Source organism: Anas platyrhynchos, chromosome 6 (genome assembly GCF_047663525.1).
Source record: "Anas platyrhynchos isolate ZD024472 breed Pekin duck chromosome 6, IASCAAS_PekinDuck_T2T, whole genome shotgun sequence".
NCBI classification, from domain to species: Eukaryota; Metazoa; Chordata; class Aves; order Anseriformes; family Anatidae; genus Anas; species Anas platyrhynchos.
In genome coordinates, this window is record NC_092592.1 from 9909252 (window position 1) to 9923321 (window position 14070).

The window sequence follows — 14070 nt, forward strand, 5'->3', positions numbered from 1 at the left end:
ATATGAATGATGCTTTTAGACAAACGAGCTCGAAGTGCTTTCAGAGCCTGGACAATATAATTTCTAAGCACTATTGTCACAAACTTCCTCTTCAAATAATAAAATTAATTGCATTGTTTTCCTAAAAAGTAGAAAGCGAATTGCTTATTTAAGAACAACAGCCATACACTAAGCAGTCTGACATTCTTGGGGAAAAAAGAAAATTTCATTTGTGCAGCAGAAGACAATGGTTAGTCATTAGCTTGATTAGAAATCATTACAGACCCTTCTGGCAACTGCTGTTCTGCTTCACCGTCCGTGAGGGTCTCTTATTTTAGAGACAACGCTCAACAAGTATTCTCCAGGTAAAAGCTACGTGAACCATTTGCTGCTGGTGGGCTGACTTTGTCTGCAAGGTGGCAAGGGGAAAAAGGAGTCTAACAGAGAAGAGCAGACTTTCTTCATCCCTGCCCATCACGAAGTTGCTTCCTGTGCTTCCCCAAACTGACAGAGGCAGCAAAGAGGTACTGTGCTGTACAAAACACCCTGCACGACTGGCCAGAAACGGGGGAACAGCTTTTCATAGTAATTTATGTGGATTTGCCCATTTGTCTGAGCACTTAAAAGTCTCTCAACGAGGCAGAGAAACTAGCGCTAGAGTTTCTGCTGCAGAGGGTGAAAAATGTGCCTATTCCATTTGTGCAAATACGCTGGGCCCATGTTATCAAACACACAAATTCCTGTCCACACTCTCTCCTTTCCTCCTGCACACCCTGCCATCAAAATAGCAGGGACAAAATTGGCCTCATTTCCTGTAAATTTCATTTAGACCCAAATGTTCTTAAGTATGTTGTCAGGGAATATATTTTAAGGCTGTTATGCTCCCGTCTGATCTCCTAGCCTATGCTTTTAAGATATTAAATAGGCTTTGCCCAATAAATCACATGTTTTGTGCCTTGGAATCGCGTGGTATCTGCAATCACTGAAGGCAAAATCCTGGGCCATTCACATCTGCTGTGTGCAAGTCGGAGGGCCCAGGTCTAAAAATGTGAGGTGAAAAATGAGCTCCCAACCTTCCCTGCAGGGAAGGCTCCCAGCCACCTGTGTCCCCATGGCAAGGCAGAGGGGTGCCCGCCGTGCTGCCCAAGCAGTGCCTCTCCCTGCTTCCCACAGGGCACAGAGCTGGAGCTCCTAGAGGGGCACAGCCTGGGCACAGAGCCTCGCCTGTGTCTCAGGCCAGCCTGAAAACTAAGAAAAACGGGACTGACCACTCCAAAACTTCGTGGGATGGTTGTCCCAGGGGCTCTTTTCCTGCTGAGGAGTGTAATAGCTGGGTAGGAAAATCAAGGCATCCCTCCTTCTCTCACAAACGTTGAGGAGGGCTCGCACTGTCCTGCCACACACGGTGCTAACCGGCTTGCCACCGAGCATCGCAGCAGCAAGCCTCAACCCAAGGTCCAGCCCTGAATATTGACAAGAAATGCTCCCACACATCCTCCCTACCTGAGCTGGAAGGCTGCCCTGGCAGCTGATGGCAGGGCTCCAGCGGCACAGCACTGCCCAAGGGAGTGAGCCCCCAGCCCTGCCAAGCTGGGCGGCCCCTGATGCGCCACAAGCCTCCCCCTGCGCAGGCTACGGAGCCGAGCTTTGCTGTTTTACAATAAATAGCACAAAGACAACAAACAAAACACACTCAAGAAACATGGTGGGAAAGGCGCCAGTGTTTTAAGGAACGTTCCCTTTGGAAATGAAGCCTTTTTTAGCCAAACCACTATGATTTTGTTTTAGTGACTCACACAAATGGATTCTGGATTAAGGTTTAAAAATGGGATATTTTCTCTTCTGCCTCTAGGTTCACCTCAAGACATGTGAATGAAAAAATAGCAGCAAGAATATTAGGTTGGACTTACATTCACCAGCAGGCACTAAATAGGGATCTACTAAATTTGTAAAGCTTAGCTGAAGTTTCAAATATGTAATTCTGAAAATACAATTCCTCCTAAAGTCGGGCTGGGCAAGGACCATAAAACTATAAAAAGATACTTTGTCCCTATGGACTGCGAGAAGCTAATCATTAGCCACTCATTTACAGTGCTTACCTGTTTATCACGTTATTTTGTTTCCTTCGTAGCAGCCTACCCCTCATTTCTGCTGTATGGGTAAAAAAAATAATCCAAAAAAAAGGATCTGCCTCTAGGCAAAATGTTTTTAAAGACAAAGATATTTGCCCAATGAAAACCGAGCACACAAACAAAGTGTACAGAAATTTGTGTTCAACTACTGTTGGGCAGCTGGAATGGCATTCATTTTCTTTGCAAAAATTTTCTCCCAGTTTTTGATACAAACAACAGTAAAATACATACCCAGCAGCAAATTGAGAGAACTAAATTTGAAATGCACTCTCAGACCACTCTTTCATTATTATTATTTTTTTTAATATTTTTTTTTCCAGGGTGAGAGGGGAAGGGAGAGCATGTACCGATGTTTTGAAGTACTGTAAGTTCTTTTGCCTTTTAACAGAAATATGTAAACAAGGTGTATGGCTGTAGGGTAATGTTCTAGTCACAAAGCATTCAAGAGCCAGAGTGAAGCTATTTAAAGAATGGAGTATTCAATTCCTGGGGCCAGATGCTAGTATAAATATGAAACTATGTTCACACTGCAGATTAAATTATTTTTAGTTTCTGCATTTGAACTGCCAAAATTATTTGGTTGTGTTTTGTGTTTTTTTTTTTATACTATGCCACAGAACTTATGGGGCCATGTTTTTAAGTTTCTGAACAGAGGATTAACAACACAGGCATAAAAGGACTTTTTCAGCTATTTTCTCTGTGCAACAGAACTAGGAGCGTATACTGACATACAAGTAAGGGTCATTCAGGGAGTAAGAAAAATAAAAGCAAAGATGGAGCTAAAACATTTGAGATTCTTGAAATAGATTTTTATAGTACCTTATCATTTAATTTTCATCCCACAAAGCTTTTAATCTGGAAATACTCGGTGTGAAAGGAAAGTGGAAACTGTGGTTTTAAAATAATTGAAGAGCAAAACATGCACTAAGATGGCATTACGCACAGTCTACTGGGCTTGCCAAGAGAGCTCACACAGACACTGCTAATAATATCATGTCAAAGTCATCAGTAATTAACTAAAAAACAAATAATCAATAGTCCCATGACCCTGCCACAGCAAGAACATGCATGAATCCAGACAATGAAATAAACTGGGGGAGATCGAAGCAAATGCGAGCTCTGAGACTAGCTGGGTGAGGGCCTATGGCAGACACATGCCACAGCCTTCAAGTCACCCACGAGGCTGACAAGGACCCCCTCTTGCTGTTGACCCCTTCACTGTTGTTTTTTTCATCCTGTAATTATCTTCTCTTGGCTTCATCAGCTGGCAAGGGTGTAAAGTTCAGGACGTATCTCAAGGTCCTGATCCACCTCTTACTGTCAGAGGGATTTGTCCACCGGGACACAGAAAGTGACACAAGAACTGTATGGACGGATGGCAACGAAGCCAGAGCCCCTTCCCACTGCAAATACCACGAATGCCCTGGGAAAGCACCTAGGAAGGTCCAGACACAAAGCCAGGAGTGTCAGTCTGCGAGAAGGATGAGCAGAGAGGCTGCAGTGTGGTCGGTCAGGAGACCTCCTGCAACACTGAGGAATGTGGACTTACTGTGCAGACTTGCTCTGCACCACGCTGCACATGCATATTTTGCCGATGACTTACAAGAAGGATGAGGCCAGTAACGCAGCACAGCTGGCTGGGGGAAGACGTCCTGCTGCAGCCCGCCTAATATCGGGATGTGTGAGCCGACACTAAGTACCTGCGGAGACTCTGACACCGCCCCGATCCAGGAAGGCAGGGGACACCAGGCTCAATTACAAACAGGTGACACGGGACGTGCTGAAAGCTGAACATGCTCTTGAATATCACGCCAGGTTCAGGCCCCAGTTCCTAATTAACTGTGCTTATCAGGCACGGATCTGGTATCACAACAGCAAAGCCTCCTTTCAGCAGACAGGCTGACAATCCCAACCTGCCTTGGGTATTTGCAGCCCGCTTTCAAAATGCATCAGCCTGCACTTTCAAGAAACCTGGGACCAGAACATCTGGGCCTTGGTTGTTTTGTTTCTCCAGTAATAAAAAGTGAAAAAATGATGCAGCTGTGGACAAAACGTTCAGAAACACACCAGCTACCTCGTTGTACTTTACCTGTTTTCCTCTCGCTAGCCTCATTCTCGGGAGCAGAACAGGACATGAGGGAACCTGGAGGAGGCCAAGAGGGAATGTTTCCCTCTTTTTTTTTTTTTTTTTAAATTGTATTTCCAATTTGTTATAGGATCCTTGAACTGTACAACACATGGGGATCTATTCCACTCCTGACACACATGCCTAACTCCCCCCGGCACTAACGGGAATGGCGAACATGTTGCGAGAGGAGAATTGCCCCCTAAAACTGCAGGAGTGTGAATGAGGTTGTAAATATATCTCGAGGTTCTGGTAACATTAGAAACCAGCCTAGCATCTTTCTCATGGTTTATTATGATATCACCAAATCCCCTCCATGTATTTATAGCCTTGTAATTCACAATTATTCTGGGTCCATAAATGTTTTTGGCATCTGAATGTAGAACTGATACTATTATTTCACGTATTATGGTACTGTCCGTGAATGCTAAATTTATTCCAGCAGAGACTCCTGGAGTTCATTCATCAGATATTTTACGCTACTGTTCTTTTAATGATTCATTTATCCTTAGTAATATTTGTATTCTGAAGTGTGGCGTCTCCAGCCGACAGCACAATGCTCTGCTGAATTATCTTTTTCTTTCACAGCATAACAAAGTAGAGCACAGTCAAATTGAAGATGGCCTTTAGTACACTGTCAGAACAATACTGCTTACCAAGCATATCCAGACACATTTCTCAAACCACATGTAATGCTCTGGCTGCCAACATGCTCATAAAGTCATTAACCAGCATCTTAAAATGAGGGTGTGATACATATATTTAAATGTTTAGGAAAATCAAATGTGTGCTCTGCTAGAAGCTTATTTTGAATTTCAGCGTCTACATCTATCAATTATGCAGCAGTGTGCAGATGTAAAAATTCACCTTGATTTTTCACAACCTGCTAAAATATCCTTCTGCTAAAATAATACACATTATCTATCACTAGCAGCAGCTTCTTTACGGTGTTAAGTATTTGTCCTTCACAATGTAACAGAGCAAGAGACCCAAGCTCACGCTTTACAGCGCTAAGGATTCATTTTTACAAGCAAATTATTATTAGCAATAAAATTAAGGAGGAACTTATTTTACGTGGTAGAGATTTCACTAAATGAAGTAAATAAAGGTGATGCCACAGCACTCTCCCGTACAAAACCTATCCAGTCACAACTCAAGCTGTTACAGTTTTTTAATATTCATTTCTCTGCCACCCACAGACTGCACTCCCATTCATACACCTACTAGGCTTAACCCCTCCCTTCTCCAACACCCTCATCTATCAGTGGTCTCATCCTGCACGGATCACCAAGCCAGCAACGACAAGCGTGAACCAAATTAGGCAGCCACAATGTCAATACTGAGAGCCTTAAAACGTGGTTTAAGAAGAGCAAGGATGCCAGACCCCCCCCTTCCCCTGCGTGCCCACAGAGCTGGGCGCTCAATAGGGCAGCACACAGTGCCAGGCAGGTCCAAGGCAGTTTAGGATTTTGTGAAAAGAGGAGAACAGGGAGAAAAACCAAGTCTCCTTCAGTTTCAGATGCATAAAGGATACTTTCCCTGATAAACCCCTGTGGTGTGAGATGGGCCAGCTGTAAGAATAGTGTATCTTGTAGAACAAGCACCAGCCCTTCTGCAACAGAGTGGTCAGAACCGCACCAAGGTACCTAGGAAGACAGGCAGGGTGGGCACGTTGCAGGCTATAAACAACAGGCAAGCGCTTCTGGGCATGGGACAGGCACCTCTGAAGAGCAGCGTGGAAGGAAGGTGCTGAGGAGGCTGGGTCTGGCCTTCCTGCTCCCCCCAGCAAGGGAACTGGCTCCCAGGACCGGCCGTGGCGCAAGGAGAGCCAGAGCATCCCAGCGTGGCCACGCAGGTCGCAGGCAGGGTGATTGAGGAGCTGCATGAAGGCAGCTCCCACTTGATTAACGCAGCGCTCCCAGGCAAAGGCGACCGTGAGGCTCCCAGTGCCGGGCTCTGGCAGCACAGAATTACAGCCCAGGAAACGACAGGGCAGGAAAAAGAGGATGTCCTCGGGGCCCACCCAGCCGTGCCACAGCGTTATGTGGGTGCTCGGCTTGCCATCTCCACGCTCAGCTGGGTTGGGCTGGCTGCATGGGCAGGATACAATGCAGGGAAAAGGCGCTGGGGGTCTGGGGGGGCCCATCAGCTCTGACCAGCAGCCGTGGCACATGAAGGACAACGCTGATAACCTCCGTCATGGCGCTGGGCAAAGCACGCTCAGGGACGCAAAACAAGTCCCAAACTGGGTCCCCTGGGATCCAGAAACAATATGGGCAGGGACGGAAATGAAAGAGAAGGCTGGGGAGGAAAACAGCACCCTCTAAAATCAAAAGTGGAAAAAGGAAAAAAAAAAAAAAAAAAGAACAGAAAAAAAAGGCAGACATTGAGATAAAGTCAGATTTAAAGCACAGCAGCGCTGCACCAGGAGGCACACGTTTTCAGTTACTGGAACAAAACCTCATGGTCAGTAAGAATTAAATGTAAGATCCAACAGTGACTAGAAGGGAAAAAATCCTGGAGAGCAGACACATGTGGGTTATTACACAGCCTGGCAAGGTCAATCTCGGTGCTAAAAACAGACAAAAATAAAAAAAGCTGTCAAACATTTTTAAAGGGACACTGTCCCACGCTGGCCGCTCTCGCACGCTCTGCGGATGGTCGATGTTTTTTATCTACTTATTTTGCAATTACGCAGGCTGCTCCTGCTCCAGCCAGAGGCTGCAACAAAACTCTCATGAATGGTGCAAGCTGCGGCAACTTCAGCTGCAGAGGAGCGTGGGGCAGCTCCCCCCAGCTTCTCGAGGCACTACAATTTAACTCTTTCCCCCTCTCCTGCCCTGCAGCCCCGATTTCTCCCCTGATGTTTGGGAGCAGCCCAGGGCCGCAGCTGCAAATGGCAGTGCTCCACGGCACCGACAAAGTGCCCTGTCATACCAATACAGGGCTGGAAACGCTGACACAGTGCCGAGCGCTATCAGCGCCCTTCTGATAATCGCCTTAGCTTGCTCCTGCCGCAGGAAGCGGGGGGGGCAGGGAGAGGCACCGCGATTGAGGGGCTACCCTAAGAGAAGTTCTGTGGGATCCTGGGCGTGTTTCTTGGCAGAACTTCGGCGTTTCAAAGACCCAAATGCCCACCTCCTCAATTCCCAGGGGCAGCACCACCACCCCCTTCTGTAAGGGCTTCACGGCAGGTCAAAGTTTGAAAAGAAATCCCAATTTTATCTCTTTGATAAGGCACGCTTGAAGTTTGAGACGTGTGGTGTTAAAACTCCTTTCAAGAGCCACAAATAGAAGAGGCTCAACACAATCCAGTGGTGAAAGAAAAGCTTCCAGAGCCAGTGCTGCATATTAAAATGTTTTTGTCACCCCCATATGCTTCCCCGGTAATGAAGCAGGCTGTCACCAAAGAAAGGAAGAAATTAACAGCACTTAAATCATCCCAGCATTGTTTGGGCAAACACGTGGCCTCAGGAAGGTCCAGGTGGCTACAGACAGCCCCTGAGGACACCGCCAGCCCCCTCCGAGAGGGGCTGAGGGGGTGCAGAGGGGAACAGCCGGGGCTGAAGAGAGAGGGGCAAGCGAGGAGGGGGAGCCCAAAGATGCTGCTGGGTGTAGGGTCACCCCCAGGAGAAAGTAAGCTGTTAGCACAGGATGACCGGGGCTACACTGCACCTAACAACAGCACCACCCTTCAGCATTCAAAATGCAGCCAGCAACTGAAGCCAACAACTATTAGGTACTTGAAACCAACTGGCTAACAACCAAAAAATGACCATTTACCTTGCGCTGTTCATGCAAGGCCAAAGTTGCCTGTCTGCTCAGCACTTCAGGTTATCTCCGATACCGAGCACGTTAACACCGAAGGCAATTAAACCAAAGGATGTAGGAGCAGAGGAAGCCTTCCTGCTCAGCAGCACTTGGCAGAGCAGTCCCAGCACTGCCCCGCAGCCCGCAGGTGCTCTCGCTCCGCTGCAGCGCTGCCAGCACGTGCAGGCACAGAAGAAAGCACCACGGGCCCTTCCCCAAGGGAGCCGTCCTCCTCTCAGGCTCCGTGGGGCACAACAGACACGCCATGAAATAGCCTCATCTATGGCAAAAGAGCTCTATCAATTGGGCTGGCTGAAATGAGTTAGAGAGGTCACTCTGACCCACGAGACAAAAAACCAACATACAGTGCACAAGGGCAGAGAGGGGAAAATGGGATAATGGGACACTCACAGGAGCTTTATCAAGATCAGAACGGCGTTCAGTCAGGGCAACGGGGACAGGAGGGCACGAAGAGGAGGCACAAAGTGCAGGCAGGAGAAGGAAGGGAAGAGAGTTAGAGGCATGGGGCACTAAATACCCAAAGTAGCTGGACTCTGAATGGCTTACAATCAGCTGGTCAGAAAATGATTGCATCGGGCTCAGGCAGGCGAGCCTGAATTCAGCAGCACATGACAAACAATGAAAAAGGAGAGTCGGCGTCAGTTCAGAAGTCCCCTCAAGTGTGTGAAGGCAGTACAGCTGCAGATGATCAGTTTTGATAGTATTACAGTTTGACTACGTTACGAGCTGATAATCTGCATCTGGAGAGGTTGTGCCTGCTGCAATGCCCCTGCCTGTGCAGTCAGCTCAGTGCCTGCTGGGGCCAGGCAGCAGCCCTGCTCTGCTCTGCTCCTCCTTCCAAACTCGCTGCCATCTGCCCTACATCACCCCATTTACACGGACACACAACCTTGTACTGGGCACCCCGGATCTCCCAGCTATGCCAGCTGTGAGACTGGTATAAAGAGAAGGAATCAGGGGGTGAGCCAGTCCTGTGGCACAGCCCCTGCCCAGCAAGCTCCACTGTTCAAAAGAGCAAAGTGCAAAAGAGCAAAGCAGAAACAACCACTGGGAAACCAGCTATGGACTGGGGAAGGGCAACTGCCAAACCACGGCCCTCAGCTAGAAGTAGCTCTAGATTTTCCTGGATTTCACTGAGAACAAAGATCCTAACTCTACCCCCAAACACAAAGCCGTGGGGAATGAAAGACAGGACAGGGATAATTTCTAAATTTTCTTCAAGTTCTTCCTCAGTGGATCCAAACTAGGTGCAAAAGCCGCAGCACAACCTTCAGCAAGTCCCCAGACTTGGCCATCCATCAGTAATGCTGCCATTATGGAACAGGAGAGCCCACACTGTGGCACTTCAACCACCCATTTTGGCATTGTGGTGCGTCACGAAAGATGCATAAAAAGAGCGGTGATGACAGCCTGGGGACCCAACCTGGAGCATTGTCATGACGGCCTCATGTGCCGCAGGGGTGCCGACTGCTGGCTCGCCACGCTCAGCCTTCTGCCACCTCCCTGAGCCCGGCACGGGGCGCTGGCTCCTCTGCTACACCCAGCCAGCACCTCAGCCCAGCTGAGCCCAAACCTGCAGAGCCTGCGAGTGCTGAATTCAGTCATTTTCCCCTCCGTCTCTTCTCTCAATTTCAGCTCTGACTCCTCTATCTTTTATTTCTTTTTCTAAAGACACATTTAGAGATGAAACCATTCATAACTGCCTATCCACAGACAGTTTGTGGCAGCATAATTGACAATGAGTCTGCTGCAAAAATGAAAATGCTGTTTTAATAACCTTGGCCTAAAATACATTCTGTTGTATGCCTCAAAGGGTTTCAATAAAAAGTCAACCTGTAGAGACATATTTTCTTGGCTTAAACAACAATCCAAAGCATATAAATGTAGTCCAACTATAATGACATATTTATAGGCCAATAAAGCTTACACTGCAGCTTTCATACTTCACTTAAAGGAAGTCTGTAAGAAGCAGTGTTATATAAAATAATTTGAATTTTTGTCGAACTATAGCCCAAGGAATACAAATATGCAACTTTGCCATATTTAACTGATAGTGTTTACATTGTTTAGTTGCTAAAAATTTTGTAAAATGAAATAATTCCTCATTTGGTGACTTCCCACTGGTTTACCAAATATGGGTATGCAAGTCCATTTATTACAAAGAAAAATCCCCTAAATAATTCTAAAGACAAAAATAAATAACTAGAGGCCTTAGTAGTGAATGATTTAATCAGACCAATTCTTCTGGAAAAACAGGTTCTCATGTTCATTATGAATAATACATTCCTGAGCAACTCTATTTTTATATGCTGCATTGTTGTTCTTTGTTTTTCTCAACATTTGAAAGAAATATTCAGAAAGCTATGAATAGTCTTAAGATATAAACTGCTAGCATTCAATATTGACATATTTGTAGAAAGGGAAAGAATGTATAACATAAATACCTCAAAATGCAGAAAGAAATAATTCTTAAAAATAATTTCTCAGGCTGAAATCTTGAAGCTTACCAAAAGAAAAAAAAGAAAAAAAAAAAAGAAAGAAAGCCATTGCTAGATCTTTTATTTAATACAGTCCTAAGGAAAAGTTCTGCATAATTTACTAGTGATGAGAACAATGGCATTTTACAGAAAAAGAAAATCTGCAAAAAACAATGAAGGAAAAGAGAAAAAAAAGAGAGAAAAAAAGAGAGAAAAAGACACGTGCAAAAAAATAGACTAGAGAAGAAAGAAAAAAAGAAGAAAAGGAGAACAAAAACACAACAGAAGTACATAATTTGAATTAGGGTCAACTTTCAATTCTAGGTGCATAGTTTCTCTGGGTTGTGCATTAACCAGGCCTTATTTTTGTCTAAGCAAACGCCACAGAGCATATGGTACAATGTATAAGCTGCTCATACACCAAGGCCCAGCTTTGCCTGGTTATTGTTTAAAGCTACCCTGCTCCCAACAGTCACTCATTTAATTAAGTATATTCACACAGTGGCACTTCTGTGGTTCTGCATCAGCCACGTTTTCATTTCATTGGGGTTCCTTCACCCTCCACCACTTCTGGATAGTTTGTGAAAACTGATTTTGTTTCTTCTGTAAAGTGTTTTGAGGGCTTTAGTAGGGATATAATTTCCTATTACTTTCTGCAGCTTGGTACAAAAACACCTAGTAGGAAAAATTTCAAACTCTAATCACTTTTATGGGATTTTTCTGTAATGGAAACACGCCGTTTCATAGGAAAAAAGGGGTCCACGAGATCACCTTGTTTATGTAGGCCTTTTCAACACACGTTTCAGCAACTGCCTCATCTACAGTCAGGGTTACATGTGAGCGTCACTAGCAGACTCGTGCATGGTCTGACAGACTAAAACAAAAAGGGATTTGTTCCCTTCAAACCTTCTTGCCTGTCAGCTGCAGGTCTTCTTGAACCCTTAGTTTTACTCCCACCAACCAGTCATGAAGAAGAAACAGCAATCATAATCAAACATTAGTCAAAACACCCTTTTCTACTAAAAAAAAAACAAAACAAAACACCAAGCATAAAGCCAGAGCCACTGACGGAAAATGAGCAACGTTGTAATGTGGGTTATCAAAATTACAACATATAGTTTGGATTCCATAAGCATTTTCAGTAAAACCCCTACTTCCAAAGAGCTTAACATGCAAATTATAAGCTTTAGGCTTAAAGATAATTTTCTTTGGCTTCTAGGGTAGGTAACAGCAATTTCATAACTTACCACAAGGACCTTCTTATTAGTTAAAAACACAACCAAGAAAACATTAACACACAAAGTTCTATCTGAAAACCATTGAGATTCTTTTAACATAAGAAACAAACACAAATAAGTGTAGTATGCAAAGAAGATGCCAGGGCAATAGCAGAGAAAATCACTGCATGTAATTTTGAACCAGAAGAAACCACACGGAAAAGCAAAGGAAAAGAGAAAGAATTGTGTTGGTCTTTTTTTTTTTTTTCCTGGAGTGGTAATGAAAAATAAGATCAGCTTTCAATTGTACTTTAATCTTCCAACCTACATATCTAATGGTGAAATGTAAGATCAACAAAATCGCTTTACCATTTGGTAAGATCAGAAAAACGAGATGCAGAAGATAAATCCTCCAAGACAGATCTTCAGCACAGTGTAAATTGCCTTCAACGCCAACACAGTTGTGCCATTATGAAACCAAACTTGGCCCTGTATCTCCTGCTCACGTAGGTACAAAAGCATTTGTTCACATGCATCGGCCTTAACTTTTATTTTCTTACCTTTCAACCATTTATGCCCTAAATTTGTCTTTAAACTCAGAACATTTGTTAAAAGTTTGGTTCAACAGAGAAACGTGCCTGGGATAACAGCTACCAGGCATCCAAGGTCCTAGTACCACAAATAGGCATGTTTACCAGCAGGAGACCCATCTCCCTTGGAGAGGCCACCCACCACAATTTCAGAGATCTGAGTGTCTTAGAGGTGTGAAAGCAGTCACAGAGCTGCAAGTCTGTTTGCAACCATCCAAAGTAGCAGAGCTACCGTATCGCTCCCTAAAAACAGCCAGGAAAAAAAGCGCGTCTGTCGAGTACAAACCACAGCCAGAGAACAGCGGAGCACTTGCAGAAGGCCTAAGCTGTGTAATAACATAAATATTAGAAAAAAAACACACAAGGCTCACAAGAAAACACATGAGCTACAGAGCAGTCTCTGAGGAAATAGTGGACATCTCCCTACTGAATAAAACACAAAGCTGATCATACAAAGCCAGGACAAACACTAAAAACTGGAAACAATCCTGCACTTCCAAAAAGATGGGATTTAAGAAGTGAAAGGCCTACGGTCTCTCCTTCCTTGTGCAGGAAGCCTAGAGGAGATGTGTCATATTTCTTTCACCATGATGCACAGCTTTGACCTGACCCCAAGGCAAAGCTGTGTTCCCATATTCAGGATTTGAGCCTTAGAATTACCTCGGTGATACCTCTACAGAGTAGACAGGTAGTACAGAGTTGCCCCACATTAATCTCCAAGGAGCCAAGATGCAGGGCAAGCAAGCCTGCAATGAGCTCACCACCAACACCCATCCAGCTCAAGTATCTCATCACCACACCTCTGCCCGAAGCACAGATATACCCTGGGAATTGGCGACGGCTTGGCAGGATTGGGCTCATCCGCCTCCAAAAGACAACTGAACGCAAGCCCCTCCCCAGAGGAGAAAGCAAGGGACACTTACCGAGGTCAGCCTTCTCCTTTAGGATGTCTTTGAAGTTCAAGCCACTGTTGAGCGTGGATTGTCTATACCTCATCAAGGCCTCCTTCTGTCCATTCTTCCCCACGTCCATTGGCTTAACCGGCTCAGCCCGGAAACCACACTTCCACTTGGAGAAATCGGACTGGGCCCATTTTGCCAAGTCTTCAAGCTTCACAGTGACTTTCTCTGAAACAGCAATAACTTCATCCTGCAAGGAACAGTCAGACAAGAATGCAAAATGTCATGCAGGGCTCCACAATGGCTGATAAACTCTTAACGCCACCCCCCAAAAGGCTGTTGGAAAAGCCTGTCTTGTTGCTGGCAGATTAATTTTCCTGTGATACAGAATACCTAATAGTTCATTTATTCCTCCTGCCACCTAAGTGGAAATATTAGTTGTTTACTTGAAGCAACTATACATAATCTAGAGACAATTTCTACGACCAGGGCAATGATCCTAAAAGGCATTTGAAATACAGGTTGCCAAATCACATTCTGTATAACCAAAAGCCTTGAGGGAAAGTTTGTTTTTTAGGTGCAATTAGCTGCAAATGTAAAAATTCATGGCTGGATGACTAATGGTTATAGCTAGTCCTGAAATAAATGGACTAAGTAAATCTCAGATTCTTGGAACTCTGACTCACCAGAAAATTCCTGTGTTTATGGTACATTTTCCCTTGGCTTATACACAAATATTGAATTTAACTTTTGTCCTAAAAATTAAATAAAACTGTGATGTAATCCCAAAAGAAATACTACATAAATGTTATGTGCTTCC

At 44.9% G+C, this 14070-nt stretch overlaps 1 protein-coding gene across 7 annotated transcripts in view; it reads right to left on the minus strand.

The window, feature by feature from the left end:
• Nucleotides 1-14070, minus strand: part of ARID5B (AT-rich interaction domain 5B) — a 114703-nt gene that overhangs the window by 89865 nt on the left and 10768 nt on the right. For 6 of the 7 annotated variants that reach the window (XM_038181619.2, XM_072040038.1, XM_072040037.1 and 3 more), the window contains one exon: nt 13275-13500. In XM_038181619.2, the coding sequence (XP_038037547.2) occupies nt 13275-13500 (226 nt within the window). Of the gene's footprint in view, nt 1-8457; nt 8534-13274; nt 13501-14070 lie in introns of those variants that run through there. The other variant, XM_038181620.2, reaches the window with a different exon arrangement.